At 46.4% G+C, this 23,848-nt stretch overlaps 1 protein-coding gene across 1 annotated transcript in view; it reads left to right on the top strand.

Annotated features, from left to right (window-relative positions):
- The window catches only part of LOC126291493 (odorant receptor 49b-like), a 70,113-nt gene that overhangs the window by 11,345 nt on the left and 34,920 nt on the right, over nt 1-23,848 (top strand). The window contains exon 4 of the mRNA XM_049985001.1: nt 7,000-7,155. Coding sequence (XP_049840958.1) covers nt 7,000-7,155 — 156 coding nt within the window. The remainder of the gene's footprint in view (nt 1-6,999; nt 7,156-23,848) is intronic.

Below are 23,848 nucleotides of genomic sequence, written 5' to 3' on the forward strand. Positions count from 1 at the left end.
CGAGTTGTTCTCTCCTGGAGACGCGTTTCCGTGGCTGGTACAGTCAGTATCCAGACCACATGCTTCTACTGTTAAGGCGACACGCTGAAACATTTTTAACTGACTCCTATAGACACCAGAAAGTAGATAGATGGCTACCATTTAGTCAAATAAACAGTTAATGATCTTGTAGCTCTCTGGCTGCGATAAATCAGATCATCCAGAAATTTGATGATTACTTATGTGTGTAGCTGTTTTCATTGGCTGTGAATTGCCTCGCGGTCAGTTTATAACTATCTCGTATCCCAGCACGTTTACCACCTATTTCAGTGCCAGTGCCCATTTACCTTGTTCAAATCGTGTGAGCTTCAAATTAATGTATTTCTGGATCTTGTATCAAAATATGTACATTTAACTGAGACTCTAATCGACTCATATTTGAACTTAGTTGTCGTACCAAATGGCTAAATGGTTCAAATGGCACTGAGCACTATGGGACTTAATTTCTGAGGTCATCAGTCGCCTAGAACTTAGAACTAATTAAACCTAACTAACCCAAGGACATCGCACACATCCATGACCGAGGCAGGATTCGAACCTGCGACCGTAGCGGTCGCTCGACTCGAGACTGTAGCGCCTAGAACCGCACGGCCACTCCGGCCGGCAGTTGTCGTACCATATTCCCTCCTCAGTCTGTGCTATCATCACTCCCAAACTACTCCGCTGTGATCATACAAGTAAAATCGTATGGCAGTGGTAACTGAGAGGCTCGAAATCGGAAGGCCACCTGCCTAATTGGGAAGGTTCTCCGGGCTTCCCATAGAATGTCGCGTTTCCTTCATGAAGTGAGAGAGTTGTTTTTTAAGTGTATCTGGTAAATGTTAGTAACTCTGATGGATTTGTGTACAGTGTGGTTCATGTCTGTGATGGATGATTATGATGATGATGATGATGATGACGATGATGACGACGATGATGATGACGTCGATGACGATGATGGTGATGACGATGATGATGACGATAGAATGAAAAGGATGAAAACTGGTGTTGGAACGCTGCCTGCTCCTCTCTAACAGCACCGAAGCGACCGCCGAGCTGAACGTCTCCACCCCAAGGATGGATCACCACCAATAATGTCGCATGGTCTCACTTCGTGACACAGTGTTGAGATGTTCGGATTTTAATCCAAGACGCAGGAGAGAACTCTGGTCATCAGACACTTTATGTGACCACCATTCATCTCCTTTGCCGTGAAAGCAAAGCGGCAACCCAAAGCGGTAACCCATTGGAGAATTGGCCATGCCCTGCATAGCTTAAACCTCCGTCGCTCGCGCGATGACTCCTGACACAGTCATTTGTGCTGACGACACGTGTCATATCCGATACGAACAGTGAATCCGGACACTTTGAACAAAGTGATTGTATGATTCTGCTATCGTTTTATTTAAATCGAAATATAATACCTTTTATACACAAATACTGTAAGCTACACACTACATGATACGTATTTTTCGCAGTTGTTTGTAATTAGTTCCAGTGCCTCGCTGACGACAGCCAACTTGTCATTCTCTCTGTGAACACATCTGCTAGAGATTCCGGAACCTGTGTAGAAAATTGGAATAGAGAGACATACACTCCTGGAAATGTAAAAAAGAACACATTGACACCGGTGTGTCAGACCCACCATACTTGCTCCGGACACTGCGAGAGGGCTGTACAAGCAATGATCACACGCACGACACAGCGGTCACACCAGGAACCGCGGTGTTGGCCGTCGAATGGCGCTAGCTGCGCAGCATTTGTGCACCGCCGCCGTCAGTGTCAGCCAGTTTGCCGTGGCATACGGAGCTCCATCGCAGTCTTTAACACTGGTAGCATGCCGCGACAGCGTGGACGTGAACCGTATGTGCAGTTGACAGACTTTGAGCGAGGTCGTATAGTGGGCATGCGGGAGGCCGGGTGGACGTACCGCCGAATTGCTCAACACGTGGGGCGTGAGGTCTCCACAGTACATCGATGTTGTCGCCAGTGGTCGGCGGAAGGTGCACGTGCCCGTCGACCTGGGACCGGACCGCAGCGACGCACGGATGCACGCCAAGACCGTAGGATCCTACGCACTGCCGTAGGGGACCGCACCGCCACTTCCCAGCAAATTAGGGACACTGTTGCTCCTGGGGTATCGGCGAGGACCATTCACAACCGTCTCCATGAAGCTGGGCTACGGTCCCGCACACCGTTAGGCCGTCTTCCGCTCACGCCCCAACATCGTGCAGCCCGCCTCCAGTGCTGTCGCGACAGGCGTGAATGGAGGGACGAATTGAGACGTGTCGTCTTCAGCGATGAGAGTCGCTTCTGCCTTGGTGCCAATGATGGTCGTATGCGTGTTTGACGCCGTGCAGGTGAGCGCCACAATCAGGACTGCATACGACCGAGGCACACAGGGCCAACACCCGGCATCATGGTGTGGGGAGCGATCTCCTACACTGGCCGTACACCTCTGGTGATCGTCGAGGGGACACTGAATAGTGCACGGTACATCCAAACCGTCATCGAACCCATCGTTCTACCATTCCTAGACCGGCAAGGGAACTTGCTGTTCCAACAGCACAACGCACGTCCGCATGTATCCCGTGCCACCCAACGTGCTCTAGAAGGTGTAAGTCAACTACCCTGGCCAGCAAGATCTCCGGATCTGTCCCCCATTGAGCATGTTTGGGACTTGATGAAGCGTCGTCTCATGCGGTCTGCACGTCCAGCACGAACACTGGTCCAACTGAGGCACCAGGTGGAAATGGCATGGCAAGCCGTTCCACAGGACTACATCCAGCATCTCTACGATCGTCTCCATGGGAGAATAGCAGCCTGCATTGCTTCGAAAGGTGGATATACACTGTACTAGTGCCGACATTGTGCATGCTCTGTTGCCTGTGTCTATGTGCCTGCGGTTCTGCCAGTGTGATCATGTGATGTATCTGACCCCAGTAATGTGTCAATAAAGTTTCCCCTTCCTGGGACAATGAATTCACGGTGTTCTTATTTCAATTTGCAGGAGCGTATAAACATTTTTATTCTCATGAATACCACACACACCATGTTGTACCACCATACAGTGAGAGCTTCAGAGGTGGTGGTCCAGACTGCTGTACACGCCGGTCCCTCAGTAGCACGCCCTCTTGCTTTAAGGCAGGCTTCTATTCGTCGTGGCATACTGTTGTTGTTGTTGTCTTCAGTCCTCAGACTGGTTTGATGCACCTCTCCATGCTACTCTATCCTGTGCAAGCTTCTTCATCTCCCAATACCTACTACAGCCTACATCCTTCTGAATCTGCTTAGTGTATTCATCTCTTGGTCTCCCTCTACGATTTTTACACTCCACGCTGCCCTCCAATACTAAATTGGTGATCCCTCGATGTCTCAGAACATGTCATACCAACCGATCCCTTCTTCTAGTCAAGTTGTGCCACAAGCTCCTCTTCTCCCCAAATCTATTCAATACCTCCTTATTAGTTATGTGGTCTACCCATCTAATCTTCAGCATTTTTCCGTAGCACCGCATTTCGAAAGCTTCTATTCTCTTCTTGCCTCAACAATTTATCGTCCACGTTTCACTTCCATACATGGCTACACTCCATACAAATACTTTCAGAAACGACTTCCTGACATTTAAATCTATACTCGATGTTAACAAATTTATCTTCTTCAGAAAGGGTTTCCTTGCCACTGCCAGTCTGCATTTTATATCCTCTCTACTTCGACCATCATCAGTTATTTTGCTCCCCAAATAGCAAAACTCCTTTACTACTATAAGTGTCTCATTTCCTAATCTAATTCCCTCCGCATCACCTGACATAATTCGACTACATTCCATTATCCTCTTTTTGCTTTTGTTGATGTTCATCTTATACCCTCCTTTCAAGACACTGTCCATTCCGTTCAACTGCTCTTGCAAGTTCTTTGCTGTCTCTGACAGAATTACAATGTCATCGGCAAACCTCAAAGTTTTTATTTCTTCTCCATGGATTTTAATACCTACTCCGAACTTTTCTTTTGTTTCCATTATTGCTTGCTCAATATGCAGATTGAATAACATCGGGGATAGGCTACAACCCTGTCTCACTCCTTTCCCGACCACTGCTTCCCTTTCAAATCCCTCGACTCTTATAACAGCCATCTGCTTTCTGTACAAATTGTAAATAGCCTTTCGCTCCCTTTATTTTACCCCTGCCACCTTCAGAATTTGAAAGAGAGTGTTCCAAGCATACTATCCACAAGTTTATCAAGCCACTGGTCCTCTATGGCAGCTACGAAGGGACCACCGAGCTCAACGTCTCCATCCCATCCAGATTGTCCCATTCCTCAACAGCGATTCGGCGTAGATCTCTCAGAGTGAATGTTGGTTACCTTACCTTTGGTAACGACTGCAACATCTCTAGGCAAGATATTTGGCTTTCCTGGTCCCCCTTCTGGTTGTGAGTATATCTGGAAGAACATGCCCATCATATATGTATCTGGACGCTTGCTGATTTTGAGGATAGCCTACGATGACATTTCGCTCTAGTCATGCTGGATACGATCTGAGCTACTGTCGACCATGCCGCATTATCAGTGCAGCAAGTTGCTGAGCCGGGGGACCACATTGAACAAATGTTGTAAGTTGTGACCATATCCTAATAAACGTGACAGGACCACCATTATGATGTGTTCGATCGCTCCTCCCCATTGCCTGCTCCCAGACCACATTCTGACTGCTTGCAGCGCCATATTTTCACCTGGTGGCAGAAAGCCAAACTACTATTGTTTTCAGCATATTCCATAAGTGGACTGATTAATGAACAGATCTATAAGTTTAACCATCCGGTACTTTCAATCCTGAATGTGCACTAACTCGTGATAAGTCGCCTGAAGCGCACTCACTCCAATGTGCGATACTAATGTGGTCGACTAATGACAGAAACCGGCCGGTGTGGTTGAGCGGTTCTAGGCGCTTCAGTCTGGAACCGCGCGACCGCTACGGTGGCAGGTTCGAGTCCTGCCTCGGGCAGGGATGTGTGTGATGTCCTTAGGTTAGTTAGGTTTAAGTAGTTCTAAGTTCTAGGGGACTTCTGACCATAGAGTTAAGTCCCATAGCGCTTAGAGCCATTTGAACCAGTTTTAATGACAGAATGTCATGAGTTATACGGGGTGTTCAAAAAGTCTCTCCGCCGTGCAATGTCATTGTTAGCCGCGCGTGCCGTATGATTGTTCGCCTGCCTGGGTTACTTCCCTTCAAGTGGACTCTCCCTACATTCCACTGCTTCGTTTATCTCAGCCAGCGTCAGTACCATCGTTGGTGTTTGTCGTTACGTGTTAACGTATTTCCGATAAAACGTCCACGAGTCCGAAAAAGCCAGTATCAAAACTCTCCCAGGAAATCAATGTTAGTGTCGGAACGACCCACATAGCTGGAGGGAAAAAATTAGAACTTTTCCAATACAAAGTGGCAGTCGTGCAAGAACTGAAAAATACTGATCATGTCAAGAGACTGTATTATTATCAATGGTTCAAAAATTTCATTCAACGAACTGGACGGGATATTCTTAATGAAACGTTTTCCACTGTTGAGGCGTGGCTTCATTTATCTGATGGCTAGAGTGGCCGTTCGGTTCTAGGCGCTTCAGTCTGGAACCGAGCGACGGCTACGGTCGCAGGTTCGACTCCTGCCTCGGGCATGGATGTGAGTGATGTCCTTAGGTTAGCTGGGTTTAATTAGTTCTAAGTTCTAGGCGACTGATGACCTCAGAAGTTAAGTCGGATAAAACTCAAAGCCATTTTTCATTTATTTTGGCACATGAACTCGCAAAATTCTCGTATGTGGAATACTGGAAATCTATTGCGTATTCATGAGGAACCACTTCATTCCGTGAAAATAGCAATTTCTAGACGTCGGATTGTGGGTCCCAAATTTTTCAACGAATGAATAAAGGCACAGCGATATTGCAGTCACATTCTGTACCCATTTATAGGAGAACTTGTGTTAAGTGAAATGCTGAACGGTTATTTTCAACAAGATGGTGCTACTCCACATACAGTTCGCGTTTTAATGTCACTGCTTGCTGATGGTTTTGGTGATCGCATAATTTCACACGGACTTTGGCCTCCACTATCGCCTAACCTTACACAACCTGCCTTTTTCTTCTGGGGTGCAGCGAAAGCAAATGCCTATTTAAAGCCTCCAGAATCCATCGACGAATTGAAAACTGCGATATCCACTGCTTCTGTTACAGAAAAAATGTTGCAGCTTGAGTTTGGAAACATGATTAGACGAATTGAGTTGTGTATTCAACAACATGGGGGACACTTTCAACATTTAATGTGAAAATTTGTAAGTAAAAATGAGTATTCAATGAGTTAATAACTTGTATTTCACTGAGTTTCATTTCGGTGTATTCACTGCGGCATACGGCACTCGCGGCTAACAATCATACGCCACTGTGGAGAGACTTTTTGAACACCGCGAATGTAACTACGGAGTGTTAAAGTGAAAGTGGTATGTGAAATTATTGCTGACCTTTGGATACAAATTTTTGAAGAGTGCAGTAGAAAACTGCAATTGCGCTCTTGGAAACAGTTTCATGATTTGGCTGTTATACGAATATTTATCATTTATTTGAAACATTCGAGAAAATAATCGGGAAAAGTATGACGATCTTTTGGTTGTAACCTACCACAGCTTTCCTTGGCTTGCTACCTTTGCTTATCGAGCTAGATGAGGCAGCTTCCTCAAGAGAGCCGAGCTGTCTCTCAGATTACTACAGCCACGTGATACAACAGCCATTGTGTGGCTGGTCCCAGAGGAGGTTCGAGTCCTCCCTAGGGCGTGCGTGTGTCTGTTCGTCCTTAGGATAATTTAAGTCGTGTGTCAGCTTAGGGACTGATGACCTTAGCAGTTAAGTCCCATAAGATTTCACGCACAACAGTCACGCTTTCACAACTGACTCCCTCTACGTGGCTGCAACAAGACAGAATCCACGTGTGTTGCAGGGCGAGGCGGTGGCACTGGCCGCGTACAGCGCCCCCTGGTACGAGGCGGGCCTCGACAGCCAGCGCGCTGTGCACCTGATGATGTGTCGAGCGCAGAAACCACCGGAGCTGACAGCGGGGCACCTCTACACGGTCAACAGGGCTGCCTTCGTGTCGGTAAGCCGTCCAGCCCCCTCTCCTCTCGCAACCCGTCTCGAGATTTGTGTCCTGCATTTAAACCACTGCTGTTACTCTGCCCAGGAAAGGTCGAGGAAAGGGTCCAGTAATGCCCGTGTCCCAACTCTGCAACCTGCTCTGTCTTAGCAGAACTGGCGTGGTCTGGTGGACAGGACATAAGCTGCTCCAATAAGAACCGTAAAGCCATATGTTTACAATAATAAGTGATTCTAATTTATATTACACTACTGGCCATTAAAATTACTACACCGCAAAGATGACGTGCGACAGGTGCAAAATTTAACCGATAGGAAGAAGGTGTTGTGGTATGCAAATGATTAGCTTTTCAGAGCATTCACACAATGCTGGCGCCGGTGGTGACACCTACAACGTGCTGACAGGAGAAAAGTTTCCAACGGATTTCTCATACACAAACAGCAGTTGACCGGTGTTGCCTGGTGAAACGTTGTTGTGATGGCTCGTGTAAGGAGGAGAAATGCGTACAATCACGTTACCGACTTTGATAAAGTCGGATTGTAGCCTACCGCGATTGCGGTTTATCGTATCGCGACATTGCTGCTCGCGCTTGTCGAGATCCAATGACTGTAAGCAGCATATGGGATCGGTGGGTTCAGGAGGGTAATACGGAACGCCGTGCTGGATCCCAACGGCCTCGTATCACTAGCAGTCGAGATGACAGGCATTTTATCCGCATGACTGTAACGGATCGTGCAGCCACGTCTTTATCCCTGAGTCAAAAGATGGGGACGTTGGCAAGACAACAACCATCTGCACGAACAGTTCGACGACGTTTGCAGCAGCATGGACTATCAGCTCGAAGACCATGACTGCGTTTACCCTTGACGCTGCAACACAGACAGGAGCACCTGCGATGGTGTACTCAACGAAGAACCTGGGTGCACGAATGTAAAACGCCATTTTTTCGGACGAATTTTCTGTTTCTAGCATCATGATGGTCACATCCGTGTTTGGCGACATCGCCGTGAACGCACATCGGAAGCGCGTATTCGTCATCGGCATACTGGCGTATCACCCAGCGTGATGGTATGAGGTGCCATTGGTTACACGTCTCGGTCACCTCTTGTTCGCATTGACGGCACTTTGAACAGTGGACGTTACATTTCAGATGTGTGGTCTACCCTTCATTCAGTCCCTGCGAAACCTTACATTTCAGCAGGATAATGCACGACCGCATGTTGCAGGTCCTGTACGGCCCTTTCTGGATATAGAGGAAGTTCGACTGCTGCCTTGGCCAGCACGTTCTCCAGATCTCTCACCACTTGAAAATGTCTGGTGAATGGTGGCCGAGCAACTGGCTCGTCACAATACGCCAGTCACTAGTCGTGATGAACTGTGGTATCGTGTTGAAGCTGCATGGGCAGCTGTACCTGCACACACCATCCAAGCTCTGTTTGACTCAATGCCCAGGCGTAACAAGGCCGTCATTATGGCCAGAGTTTGTTGTCCTGGGTACTGATTTCTCAGAATCTATGCACCCAAATTGCGTGAAAATGCAATCACATGTGAGTTGTTGTATAATATATGTGTCCAATGAATACCCGTTTATCATCTGCATTTCTTCTTAGTGTAAGCAATTTTAATGGCCAGTAGTGTATTTTTTGCCAGATAACGTAAGAAAAATGTTATCTATGACCACATCTCCCAAAGCAACTATGGAGGGCATAAAAATAAACTAGAAACACGGGATATAGAAATTATTCTCTCTTCTACTTCACAAGCATAATTTGAAATGAACATGAAATATAATGCGGTACATATCCTTGGATCACCGCATGGGACAGATGAATTCTCATCTGTATTACTAAAGCCAGAACCCCAACGAGTTGCACGTTGCCTCTCAATTGCCTTCGAGGGCCAGCAAAAGTCTCATTTTCAGTACTTCCTATAATTAGCTAAAAATTTAAATGCTTTCATCATCTACTCATTACGAGGTATAATCGTAGTTTAAAAGTTGAAGATAGTGAGTTTTACTGTTCGAAACAGTGTGTGCTTGCCCTGACGTAGCGTCACTAGCTGCACACAAATTACCCAGAATGTGTTCATGCAGTATATGAGAATGTAAACACTTACCGAGTTTCAAAAAACTTAACACTTATCTACAAACGTTTGGTAAACGTTTTGACGAAGGAAAATAATTTATCGCTATTCATCCAGTGAAATTTCAGCATCGGATATTATACTTTAATTTATTAGTCGTTTATTACAAATTCTATTTGTAACGCAGTCTGCACACAGTATGCACATGTTCCACTAAATGTACATGCACAGTTATGTCACTTTATGACTCGTAGTTCATGAGTTATGATGTCATAAACAATCAGACTGATGAAAAGCTTATGCTTATAATGGAGTGCAAATTATCCAGACCATATTCACACAGTGTAACATAATGACAGCACTTGGCGACTTCCAGAAAAAACTTTAAGCATAATTTCAAACTATTCCTAAACATTTTTTCACTTACACACATAAAATCAAATATTAAACGTATTAACTTGTTGATAAAGTAATCAGACGTCTGAAACTGCTTTTTACATGAAAGCTCGATTCATTAAACACACGGGGTTTCCTAGTTCTAACTAAAACGCCTGAATTTCGTACATAGATACATGACATTAGCTGTCTATATCTTGTCTCCGCACTCGTAGAACTATGTGCACGCTTTTTTTGTATGTGATTTTGAAACAAGGAAACAATTTTCTTCATATCTGTAATTATCTGAGCATCCAGTGCTGCCCTGGTAATTATTTATTCCAGTCTTCCATTCCAGCTCCTTCTTTCCCCTCTCCCTGTCCATCCGCTTCTCCTCTCCTCCACTCTCTGCCAATCTCCTCCTCGCCCCTCTACATCCTTCTCCTCTTCCCTCCTCTTTCTGTCAACCTCCTCCTCCCTTCTTTCCCTGTTCATCTCCCCTCTTCTTTCTCTTCAACTCCCCTCTCTATGTCCATCTCATGTTCTACCTTCTTTCTGTCCACCTCATTCCCTTCCCTTTGTCTGTCCATTTCCTCATCTCCCAATCTCTCTGCCCACCTCTTCGTCGTTCTCTCTCTGTCCATTTCATCTCTTTCCTTTCTCTGTGCGCCTCCTCCTCTCTCTGTTAATCTCCCCTTCTTACCTTCCTGTCCACTTTTGCTTCCCCATATCTCTGCCATCTTCTCCTCAACCTTATCTGTGTCCATCTCCTACTCCTCTTTCTCTCTCCACGTTATTACCCCACTCCAATAAGAGGCTTCTTTCCAGATATTAAATAATAACGTGTACCAAGTTTGGTCAAAAACGATCTAGGGGTTTAGGAGGAGGTTTGGAACAAACATACACACACTTTTATAATGTGCATGGCTACTGTTTAGACTCATCTATAAATATAACTACATAGTTTCGGTGCTCGTTTAAACTGTCGTGAAATATTGTATTAAAAACTGAAGAAGGAATGCAATTCTCCTATACTACACTAAATCTAAACTCACTCTGGATCTCTACAGTAACCAGGTTGGCTGTGGGTTAGAACCGTGGACCTGATCCTGTATGTGCCCCATACCAACGGACCCTAGCACACATTTTGCACGGATGCCAAACGGCCTCATTGGCCTTGGGCGACTGATAAAGAGGCGTTCCATAGCTGGACGTGCAGTGGTATGGAATGCTGGAGAAGTGGGAGTAGCGACGAACCGACACATCTGCCACACCATGAGGAGCTGCCTTCGGATGGAAAGTGTCGGTTCACCATCCTCACCGCAGAGACTGGGTATGGGGCTGGGGAATTGTGCGCATTATTGATAAACAAAGCGACCCATCCCTTGGCCCTTTCCCCAGTCAGGTCATCCATGAGACAGAGTGTACATATATATAGTACTGAGCATCAGACGTTTTAAATTCGTTTTCTGCAAACACATGTATGGGGGCATTCCTGTGCTAGGAGTTTCAGGTCCTCTATATGTGTCCAATCTCATTAAACTTTAATAATGGAGGCATCCATCATGGTGATTGCATTTTCAAGCTGTCTTTCCCGCGCAGACTGGAGCCCTTACTGTGTGGATGCCCTATGTTAGGGCGAGATGTGTGCCCCAGACCATCAAAGTCCATCGACTCAGCAGTTGAGTCATGAGAGATGTCGTAGAGAGGGATGTCGGCATCGTCAGACAACTTGCTTCCAGTCTCCATCGCCATCTGATTCTTTCATTTAAACTTCAATTTTTTGGCCTGGAGAGGTTTTGGTGGCATAACTGCGGAGCTGGTAGTGGCAGCGCTGGACGGTGGAACAGTCCGAACATTTTCAGGAGGAGGGAGGTCCTCAACGTTAAGAACCTTGGCCTTGTCTGATGTTCTGGAAGCAGATACTGGCTGTAAGTAACTGCAGCAGCACAAGTGCATTCACAAACGCGGGTACTCCCGTTAACATTAGCGACCTCCGTTTGTGTAGCAGCATCTGTTTCCTGGACTGGCTGTTTAAGAATTGAAGCAAAGAGGGCAGTAATGTGGGTGGGTTCATGGGCTTATACATCTTTTTGGCATGACCATGAGTGGTGCACTCTGTTGTTTTTATCTTCTGTATCTTTCATTCTTCAACGAAGCAACTGCAGTTCCTACTCCAGATAGGTAGATCTCCAGAGCAATTTACACACTTAAGTAGAGACGAACAACAGACTCCTCCGTGATCAGGCTTACCGCATTTGCCGCAAGTGGGTTAGCTCTTATCAGTAGTGTGCCTAAAGCGCTGGCATTTAAAAGAGCATATTAGGTTGGGTAAATAAGGCCACATATCTGCTCGAATGAGGCCCATCTAGACATGCTCTGCTGTTGAAAGTCAGTGGAAAGGAGTCTAATTTCACTAGATCACCATCCACGTTTTTCATTATGTTTTGCACATCAACAATGCCACCCTGGGACCACTAAGCTTTCAGTTCTTCTTGGATATGGTCAACCAGATCCAGCAAGTCGCAATACCTTTTCTGTAATTCAAGTAGCCGTTCAGTTCACTACCTGCTGTATACTCGTCGGGGCATTGTGCTCTCTGGATGTTCTTCACTTGTTGGGAACTAGACGTTTCTACCTACAGGGTCCTATTTCCCAAGGACCTGGTAGATCTTAAACTTCCAGCAATGCTTCTAATCCATTTTGTATGTAAAAAGATGAAACGCTCTCAAAGCTAACCTCTTTGCCTTTAACTATTAATACGACATTCTCACTACCAGTATGTCTGCCCCGATAGCTGAGCGTGACAGACTGCCGTCCATATGGGGCCCGGGTTCGATTCCCGAGTGGGTCGGGGATTTTCTCCGCTCAGTGACTGGGTGTTATGTTGCCTTCATCACCATTTCATCCCCCATCTGGAGCGCAGGTCGCCCAATGTGGTGTCGAATGTAATAAGACCTGCACTGAGGCGACTGGACCTGCCCTGTAAGCGGATTCCCGGTTAATGACGCCAAACTTCCATTTCCATTTTTACCACCAGCATGTTTTCCGTCACAAGACACTGAAAGGCTCTGTGTAATCCCCAAATCTGGGGGACTGGTTACATCATCCCTCTTGTTACATTGGGTGTTGTTATTACTAGCGGCCCACCTATTCCACTGGAAGAAGGAGGGGCAAATTTCGAGGGCTACATCTCGGTTCTGCGAGCGACTAGGAAAATCAGAGTCCTCCTAGACAGAGCCCCACATGCCTAGGTAAGCGTTATACAACTGAGGTGTGGCAGGTTTCCCAGAGGGTGCACGCTAAAGACTGTTCCGCCTCAACAGGCATGCAACCCATCAGCGTACAGTACACCTTGAAATTGAGGGGATTTTTTATAAATGTTTTTTTCCATCCTCGTGATCCAGGTGGTCAAGTCAGCACCCTCTTCCCTGAGACAACGTTCCACAACACAGTGGTGGCTGATACATGCTCAGAACTTTCGGTGACAGAGCACTGGCGGCACGCAGCGGCCAAGCCCGTGCTCTGCGGGCGAATGCTGAATCCCTGGGTGGGGTGGGGGGCTAGGGAAATGTGTTGTACAAGGTTAAGTGATTCGTCTTATCTATGTTGTAACGAAGTGGATTAACATTTTATGTGTGTCAGTATCCAGCCTGGAGCAAACCAAAGAACCTGCCGTTTTTCCTCTTTCTTTTCTTGAGTATGTCAGCGTAGCAGTGACGGTGAACTTGCATGTTACGTACAAGGGCTGAACTCGACTTTCTGCCAGAATTGCAGAGAAGAGGGACAAACGTGCAGAGTGTTTATTTCCAACAGGACAGTGCGCCATTCCACACTGCAAATGAGTCCGCAGCATTTGTGAAGAACACTTCAATTTCCCTGAACGCCTCATTTCTCATTCCAATGACGTTTCATGGCCACTGACGCCACCACACAAAACTTTACTACTTGTCACTTTTTTCTTGTAGCTGTGTCTCTATGTTAGCAAACCCAAGAGTTTAATGAGCTTCAGATCTGCCATTATCAAAGTTGTCACTTTGCCTGACAAGCGCTTGGTGGCCTGGGTTAAGAGTACCTTCTGCCACATAGCTTAAAATTTTAGTCGAGAGAATGACGACCACTTGGATAATACCGTTTCATAACTGACCGTCTAAATCAAATACACTCCTGGAAATGGAAAAAAGAACACATAGACACCGGTATGTCATGACCCACCATACTTGCTCCGGACACTACGAGAGGGCTGTACAAGCAATGATCACACGTACGGCACAGCGGACATACCAGGAACCGCGGTGTTGGCCGTCGAATGGCGCTAGCTGCGCAGCATTTGTGCACCGCCGCCGTCAGTGTCAGCCAGTTTGCCGTGGCATACGGAGCTCCATCGCAGTCTTTAACACTGGTAGCATGCCGCGACAGCGTGGACGTGAACCGTATGTGCAGTTGACGGACTTTGAGCGAGGGCATATAGTGGGCATGCGGGAGGCCGGGTGGACGTACCGCCGAATTGCTCAACACGTGGGGCGTGAGGTCTCCACAGTACATCGATGTTGTCGCCAGTGGTCGGCGGAAGGTGCACGTGCCCGTCGACCTGGGACCGGACCGCAGCGACGCACGGATGCACGCCAAGACCGTAGGATCCTACGCACTGTCATAGGGGACCGCACCGCCACTTCCCAGCAAATTAGGGACACTGTTGCTCCTGGGGTATCGGCGAGGACCATTCGCAACCGTCTCCATGAAGCTGGGCTACCGTCCCGCACACCGTTAGGCCGTCTTCCGCTCACGCCCCAACATCGTGCAGCCCGCCTCCAGTGGTGTCGCGACAGGCGTGAATGGAGGGACGAACGGAGACGTGTCGTCTTCAGCGATGAGAGTCGCTTCTGCCTTGGTGCCAATGATGGTCGTATGCGTGTTTGGCGCCGTGCCGGTGAGCGCCACAATCAGGACTGCATACGACCGAGGCATACAGGGCCAACACCCGGCATCATGGTGTGGGGAGCGATCTCCTACACTGGCCGTACACCTCTGGTGATCGTCGAGGGGACACTGAATAGTGCATGGTACATCCAAACCGTCATCGAACCCATCGTTCTACCATTCCTAGACCGGCAAGGGAACTTGCTGTTCCAAGAGGACAATGCACGTCCGCATGTATCCCGTGCCACCCAACGTGTTCTACAAGGTGTAAGTCAACTACCCTGGCCAGCAAGATCTCCGGATCTGTCCCCCATTGAGCATGTTTGGGACTGGATGAAGCGTCGTCTCACGCGGTCTGCACGTCCAGCACGAACGCTGGTCCAACTGAGGCGCCAGGTGGAAATGGCATGGCAAGACGTTCCACAGGACTACATCCAGCATCTCTACGATCGTCTCCATGGGAGAATAGCAGCCTGCATTGCTTCGAAAGGTGGATATACACTGTACTAGTGCCGACATTGTGCATGCTCTGTTGCCTGTGTCTATGTGCCTGCGGTTCTGCCAGTGTGATCATGTGATGTATCTGACCCCAGGAATGTGTCAATAAAGTTTCCCCTTCCTGGGACAATTTCGAGGAGTGTAGAAGATGATATTCTCTGGTTTTGCATTAAAAAAAGTTTTTCCTCAATTGTCGAGTCGGTATTCTTTTTATGTTACTCCACACCAATGTATAACATATCTATCACTTAAGTGGAGCAGTATTTATGGAATACTTGAGTATTTTATTATAATTTCTAGTTGTTTAATTGTCAGTCTTTGCCGGCCGTGGTGGCCGTGCGGTTGTAGGCGCTGCAGTCTTGAACCGCGAGACAGCTACGGTCGCAGGTTCGAATCCTGCCTCGGGCATGGATGTGTGTGATGTCCTTAGGTTAGTTAGGTTTAACTATTTCTAAGTTCTAGGAGACTAATGACCTCATGAGTTGAGTCCCATAGTTCTCACAGCCATTTGAACCATTTGTCAGTCTTTGCTCCAGATGCCATGCTTCTAGTACGATTATGTATAGAGGCACATAATAAATGGAAGTGTACTAACTTGATGAGCTAAAGCATTTTCGTTTTATTATTTAATTTGAATTCACAATTTCTATTAGAGTAAAGAAGTGTTTTCACGATGTTTTTTGGTTTGATTTCTTTTGCTGACATTGCACATTTTCTTCCACTTCCGTTTGCCTCTTCCTGTGAAGTACATCTCATTTGCATGCCTGCCGCGCGGGATAAACCGAGCGGTCTCAGGCGCTGCAGCCATGGACTGTGCGGCTGATCCCGGCAGAGATTCGAGTCCTCCCTCGGGCATGGGTGTGTGTGTTTGTCCATAGGATAATTTAGGTTAAGTAGTGTGTAAGCTTAGGGACTGATGACCTTTGCAGTTAAGTCCCATACGATTTCACACACATATGAACATTTGCATGGTCACTGCTACCTTCACACAATCATCTTCAACATCGCATTCATGTTCACCTAGTGAATCGTGCTTGTCGAATCCAGTGGCTACGTTTCCTCACCAGAACTGTCGTGATCCCCATCTGAATAACGGTACTCTATTTCAGCATCGGAATTCGCAATGGGTACCTCCTAAAGTTTGTCAGCTGTGACTGACGTTTCCACGCGACCCGATCGAGAGAAATGTACTTCGCACTGTATAGACCATTTGTATACAAAATGAGGTGCAAGATATCAGCTATATTGGTGAATGTAGAAAAACTAAACAGGAGAACTTTTACTCTCATCACCAGGAGTGTGGTGTATTTTGTGCGCGAGACGTGTCACATTCACTTTTAAATTTCTGACAGAGAAACTACACATGTTCGACACTGGACGCAACCTAAGAGCTGAAACAGTAATCAGAGAATGGCTGTCTGGACAGACTCCACAAAAAATCTAAACTCGCAAAACATTAAGTTAATTTGCATTTGGCGTACTTCAAACGCCAGCCCTCAGGCTGGAGGGTTAAATACACTCCTGGAAATGGAAAAAAGAACACATTGACACCGGTGTGTCAGACCCACCATACTTGCTCCGGACACTGCGAGAGGGCTGTACAAGCAATGATCACACGCACGGCACAGCGGACACACCAGGAACCGCGGTGTTGGCCGTCGAATGGCGCCAGCTGCGCAGCATTTGTGCACTGCCGCCGTCAGTGTCAGCCAGTTTGCCGTGGCATACGGAGCTCCATCGCAGTCTTTAACACTGGTAGCATGCCGCGACAGCGTGGACGTGAACCGTATGTGCAGTTGACGGACTTTGAGCGAGGGCATATAGTGGGCATGCGGGAGGCGGGGTGGACGTACCGCCGAATTGCTCAACACGTGGGGCGTGAGGTCTCCACAGTACATCGATGTTGTCGCCAGTGGTCGGCGGAAGGTGCACGTGCCCGTCGACCTGGGACCGGACCGCAGCGACGCACGGATGCACGCCAAGACCGTAGGATCCTACGCACTGTCATAGGGGACCGCACCGCCACTTCCCAGCAAATTAGGGACACTGTTGCTCCTGGGGTATCGGCGAGGACCATTCGCAACCGTCTCCATGAAGCTGGGCTACGGTCCCGCACACCGTTAGGCCGTCTTCCGCTCACGCCCCAACATCGTGCAGCCCGCCTCCAGTGCTGTCGCGACAGGCGTGAATGGAGGGACCCATGGAGACGTGTCGTCTTCAGCGATGAGAGTCGCTTCTGCCTTGGTGCCAATGATGGTCGTATGCGTGTTTGGCGCCGTGCCGGTGAGCGCCACAATCAGGACTGCATACGACCGAGGCATACAGGGCCAACACCCGGCATCATGGTGTGGGGAGCGATCTCCTACACTGGCCGTACACCTCTGGTGATCGTCGAGGGGACACTGAATAGTGCATGGTACATCCAAACCGTCATCGAACCCATCGTTCTACCATTCCTAGACCGGCAAGGGAACTTGCTGTTCCAACAGGACAATGCACGTCCGCATGTATCCCGTGCCACCCAACGTGCTCTAGAAGGTGTAAGTCAACTACCCTGGCCAGCAAGATCTCCGGATCTGTCCCCCATTGAGCATGTTTGGGACTGGATGAAGCGTCGTCTCACGCGGTCTGCACGTCCAGCACGAACGCTGGTCCAACTGAGGCGCCAGGTGGAAATGGCATGGCAAGCCGTTCCACAGGACTACATCCAGCATCTCTACGATTGTCTCCATGGGAGAATAGCAGCCTGCATTGCTGCGAAAGGTGGATATACACTGTACTAGTGCCGACATTGTGCATGCTCTGTTGCCTGTGTCTATGTGCCTGTGGTTCTGTCAGTGTGATCATGTGATGTATCTGACCCCAGGAATGTGTCAATAAAGTTTCCCCTTCCTGGGACAATGAATTCACGGTGTTCTTATTTCAATTTCCAGGAGTGTAACATAGTAGCCTACCGTTCATTATAAAATTGTCCGTTTCCCGTGGAGCACGTTGTATCTGCATGTCGAGGTATCTGCTAATTGAGACACTGAAGCTCACATCCCTGTAATCTGTTTACGCAGACATCTCTTTCCGTGGCCGGCCAAGCTGGTCTAACGGTTCTAGGCGCTGAGTCCGGAACCGCGCGACTGTTACGGTCACAGGTTCGAATCCTGCCTTGGGCATGGATGTGTGTGATGTCCTTAGGTTAGTTAGGTTTAAGTAGTTCTAAGTTCTAGGGGACTGATGACCACAGATGTTAGGTCCCATAGTGATCAGAGCCATTTGAACCATCTCATTCCGTGTCTCAAAATACGCACTGTAGCAAACCACGCGTCACACTTCATTTATGAGCAAATTTGGCATTAACTAGAGACAAAGAACACCCTCACAAGCTTCTTCCGGCTTTTACTGCCTTGCTTTCTGTTGCAGTTGGTGAACATGGCCTATTCCTATTACGCACTGCTCAGCCAGATCAACAACCGCTAAGAGGACGGCAGGCAGCCCTGTCCACCGCAGCAGCAAGAATTGAGCACCACCCTACCCTCTTCTGTAATCAGCCACTGATTCATCACTCAAGCAGCAGATGTAAAAAATATACATTTGTAATAAAGCCTACAGAATAACTTTTGCATCACAAATACATGAGACACCCACATAAAGCAAGATTGTTCTTCTACAAGCCAAGTTATTGCCAGTATACTAATAACCCCGCCTCTGTGTCTGAGGTCACTGATACCGTGATGTTGTGTCTAGCTGACGAAGAAACTTTCGTCTCCTAGATTTGACCAGCAAAGGCTAGACAGCAAAGGTAATGACCACCAAACATTGTGCCAATGTGTGCTGCTGTCATCGCCATTGCAAGTCAGTAGCAGCATGTGCATTTTAAATCAATTGTGGGCCTTTGTTTCCATTTATCGTTGATTTGTTTACATCACCTTTCTTCCTTTCTGTGTAGAATATGTCACGAATGAAGCGGAAAAAAATGGTTCAAATGGCTCTGAGCACTATGGGACTTAACAGCTGTGGTCATCAGTCCCCTATAACTTAGAACTACTTAAACCTAACTAACCTAAGGACATCACACACATCCATGCCCGAGGCAGGATTCGAACCTGCGACCGTAGCAGTCGCACGGTTCGGGACTGTGGGCCTAGAACCGCGAGACCACTGCGGCCGGCAAGCTGAAGATATGTTGGGGATATATAGGTAAATAGCAGTTGGAGATGGTTGTGTAAATGGTAGACCAGGGTAGATGTAATTTCATGTTTTAATGTAGTAAGTTTAATAATTTTCCAAGGCTCTATGCAAGTAGATATGTGGTTTGGTACAGACCTCCTTGTTTCTTTTCCATTTCTGCACAGCACTCTGATTGATTACGAGTAATTTATGTTGTAATAAGGTAGCTGTAAACTGCAGTAGCGTGTTGACAAAGTGAAATGTAGATACACCATGCAAGCAAGGCGGTCATTATACGTGACGTCGTCATTATACTGCTCCAGGTCCTTCGAAATACAGTGGCGAAGATAGTAGAAAATCCACCGAAGATAACTATGTAAAGCAGTGTACGGCATAGTGGGAAAACGTATGAGGTATAAAGGCGTTATGACGGAGAAATAAGTACAGTGTATTACTGAGTGGTACTAAGGGACACAGGTTGTATTTGGAACAGTACCGGTGGCTTAAATGCTTCTGTGGTATCGCATGGATCATGAGGCTCGATACACTACATGGGTCTCTCGGGATAAAAAGTAAACTTTAGGTTCTATATGATAGCTCTCCAGTAATTATGGTCGTTAGAACATGACTATAGTTGATCTGCTATGGACTACTATCTTTTTGTAAATAGATCAGTGTGTGTGTGTGTGTGTGTGTGTGTGTGTGTGTGTGTGTGTGTGTGTGTGTGTTTGCGTCTGCGTGTGTGTGTGTGTGTGTGTGTGTGTGTGTGTGTGTGTGTGTGTGTGTGTTATGTGTATATGTATGTTACGTGTATATGTATGTTACGTGTATATGTATGTTTGTAAGCAACAAGAAGTCCTGAGATTCAAATCATATGCATTTATGTGGCAATATTTAAACAGTTCAGCAATATCGAGAGGAAAAATCGATGCAGCTGTTGCAACACTTCATTTAGCGGAACCATAGTGAATAGCGACACCAGGTCAAAACTAACTAATATGTCCTCTGGTTAGAACAGTATACCGTTTAATTTACTGATAAAATGTGCCGAATTCTTGATACACGATTATCAACCGCGTAACAGTTCTCAGAACTTCGTCGGCGGGACCTTTACTTCGTTTCCTATATGTTTGCGGATCTAATAATTCCCACGATTCTATTAGGGAGCGTATGTTGACCACATCTAATAGGCAGAAAAATAAATTTGGTAACTTGCAACCTAATAAGAGGATCCAACATTTTGACGCTTCCTGCACAGTCATTAATCTATCAGGGCGTCCGTTATCTGACGACGAGAGATCTGTCCTTGCCAAGGTGGATTTTGCCATTAGCCCGTGAGTTGTGTCCACGCAAGAAATAATAACCTGTGTAGAGGTAGGCATTCGTAGTGCGGACAAGGTTACCGCTGAAGAAATCCGTATAGAAGCTATAAGAGTATTGTCTCTCGCAAAGCCTCCAAAAAGTAATTTAACTGTAGATGGGTGGAGTGCCTTAAAACGCCGGAATGAGGACAATAGCGTTATCATTCTCCACGCTGACAAGGGAAAACTAACGGTTGTTTTTAATGTGACCGACTATCATAGTAAGATTAACGATTTATTAGATCCACAAACATATAGGAAACTAAGTAAAGACTCCACTGACAAAGTTCTTAGAACTGTTAGGTTGATAATCGTATATCAAGAATTCGTCACATTTTATCAGAAAATTAAATGACATAGTGGTACAGCCGGAGGACATGTTAGTTAGCTTTAATGTGTTATCGCTATTCATTACGGTTCCACTCAATGAAGTGTTGCAACACCTGAATGGAATTTTTCCTCCCGATATTGATGAACTGTTTAAATATTGCCTCACAACCACGTATTTCAAATGGAACGAAGAGTTCTATGAACATACGGATGGTATCGCCATGAGGAGCCCCTTAAACCCTGTTATAGCGAACTTCTTTGTGGAAAAATTCGAGGAGCAGGCAATTCAAAATGCCAACAAGAAGCCGAATATTTGGTTCTATTACGTGGATGATACGTTTGTTTTGTGGCGGCATGGCAAGGAGGAAATGGATCGTTTCCTCAAACATCTAAACGGGATCAATCCGAAGCTTCAGTTTGCCAAGAAGAAGGAGGAGGCAGTCAGATAATTAAATTTTCTTGGTGCGCTAGTTTTCAAAAAAGAAGGTGATGACTTGGGCGATACAGTGTACCGAAAATCCACGCACACAGATCGTTACCTACACTGGGATTCGAACCACCACCCACAACGAAAGCGAAGCGTCATAAAAACTCTGGCGGATAGAGCAAGGAAGATCTGCGAACCAGAGCTGCTTGAAGCAGAATTAAAACATCTCACCAATGCATTGCTCAAGAATGGTGATTCGTTCGCTGAGGTGGAAAGAGTGTTAGGACGAACGCATAGAAATCATACCGATGCTCAAGCGCCGGTGAAATCAAAAATTTTCCTGCCATTCATTAAGGACGTGACTGACCGCATAGGAAAAATCTTGATAAAGTGGAAGGTCGCTGTATTCTACAGACTCACACGGAATATATAATAATAACAATCATCATCATCATTTAAGACTGATTATGCCTTACAGCGTTCAGTCTGGAGCATAGTCCCCCTTATAAAATTCCTCCATGATCTGCTATTTAGTGCTAATATTGGTGCCTCTTCTCAGGTTAAGCCTGTTACTTCAAAATCATTTTTAACCGAATCCATGTACCTTCTCCTTGGTCTACCCCGACTCCTTCTACCCTCTACCACTGAACCCATGTGTCTCTTGGGTAACCTTGCTTCTCCCATGAGGGTAACATGTCCCCACCATCTAAGCCTATTCGCCCTGACTGCTACATCTATAGAGTTCATTCCCGCCGGCCGCGGTGGTCTCGTGGTTCTAAGCGCTCAGTCCGGAGCCGCGCGACCGCTACGGTCGCAGGTTCGAATCCTGCCTAGGGCATGTGTGTGTGTGTGTGTGTGATGTCCTTAGGTTAGTTAGGTTTAAGTAGTTATAAGTTCTAGGGGACTGATGACCACAGATGTTAAGTCCCATAGTGCTCAGAGCCATTTGAACCATTTGAACCCAGAGTTCATTCCCAGTTTTTCTTTGATTTCCCCATTGTGGACACACTCCTGCCATTGTTCCCACCTACTAGTACCTGCAATCATCCTGGCTACTTTCATATCCGTAAGCTCAACCTTATCGATAAGGTAAACTGAACCCACCCAGCTTTCGCTCCCATACAACAATGTTGGTCAAAAGATTGAACGGTGCACAGATAACTTAGTCTTGGTACTGATTTCCTTCTTGCAGAAGAGAGTAGATGGTAGCTGAGCGCTCACTGACGGAAGATATAAGATCACCTAAAATCGCCCAAGGAAGCTAGGCCATCCAAAAAGATGAAATTTACAGGATTCCAGATAGATGTAAGGAGGTACTACAAAAGGGTACTACAAAAAGAACTGTCAAAAAACGACTAGAAGAGCACAAGGACAATTGCAGAGGACGGGAGACTGAAAGATCGGCTGTTTCAGAACATGGTTTGCAACCAGGGGACCGCCACATTCATTTCGATAGGATTCAGGTACTGTCAGCCACAAGTAGATACCATGAAAGGCTATACAGAGAGACCACAGAGATTTAAAACGCCCCATGAATTTCGTTAGGCAGGCGGACATTTGGATTCTGGTGCGAAAAAGTTGCTGTCAGGTATTCGAAACATACGACGTCACGCTACTGCGCGGGTGCACGCATAAACGGAATTTTGCTGCAGTTTACACTATCAAATTTCTTTGTCAAAGATTTGATCAAAGATGTGATCAAATATCCGTCAAATATCTTTGACAAAGATCTTTGAAATGGCGCTAAAAAGGGGTATTACACTGTCATCATATTTTTCGTCAATGTTCAAGATGGCTGACAACAACAACTTATTAACCGCAGCAGTTGCATGTAACGTAATTGCACTGTGTGCACATGCGGAAGAGAAGGGGGGGGAAAATGAAAACGTACATGGGTGAAGCCATGGGTTTTATGACAACATGATAAAAGCATTCAACAAAACTTGTTACGTGAGCTTATAGTGAAGGACATCAAGTCGTACGTCAATTACTTACAAATGGATGAGCTTAGATTTCTGTATGTGCTCAGTGAAGTGTCTAATATCACAAAACACAATACTCACTTAAGAACTGCTATATCCGCCGAAGACCAGCTAACCGAACACTCCGATTCCTTGCTACAGGAGAGGTTTAGCTTAGCTTAGATTAGGTTAGGTCAGGTCTCCAATCTTCTTAATATATTTTTGTATTCAGGGCACCTCACGTTGTAAAGTGCCTCATCAGCTTCATACATCTCTATTACTTTTGTAGTTGTCGGTACACACCAATTGTATTTACCGGCAATGTTTATAAAAGCACTACAGATGACAGACCACTGCACTCCACATGGTAACATATCACGCTGCAATGAACAAAAGACAAGAAACTTCTTTGATCAAATCTACAGTGAGGCCCTAGATTTGACAACATTTGACAAAGTTCTCTATTACACCCTCAAATTTCTTTGACAAAGATATTGGACAAAGAAATCTGATAGTGTAATACTGGCCTAAGTAGCGAGCCAGGGTGTGAGTCAGATCTCAAAAAGCTTCGATCATCCTTGAAA

Source organism: Schistocerca gregaria, chromosome 9 (assembly GCF_023897955.1).
Source record: "Schistocerca gregaria isolate iqSchGreg1 chromosome 9, iqSchGreg1.2, whole genome shotgun sequence".
In the NCBI taxonomy this organism is placed as follows: domain Eukaryota; kingdom Metazoa; phylum Arthropoda; class Insecta; order Orthoptera; family Acrididae; genus Schistocerca; species Schistocerca gregaria.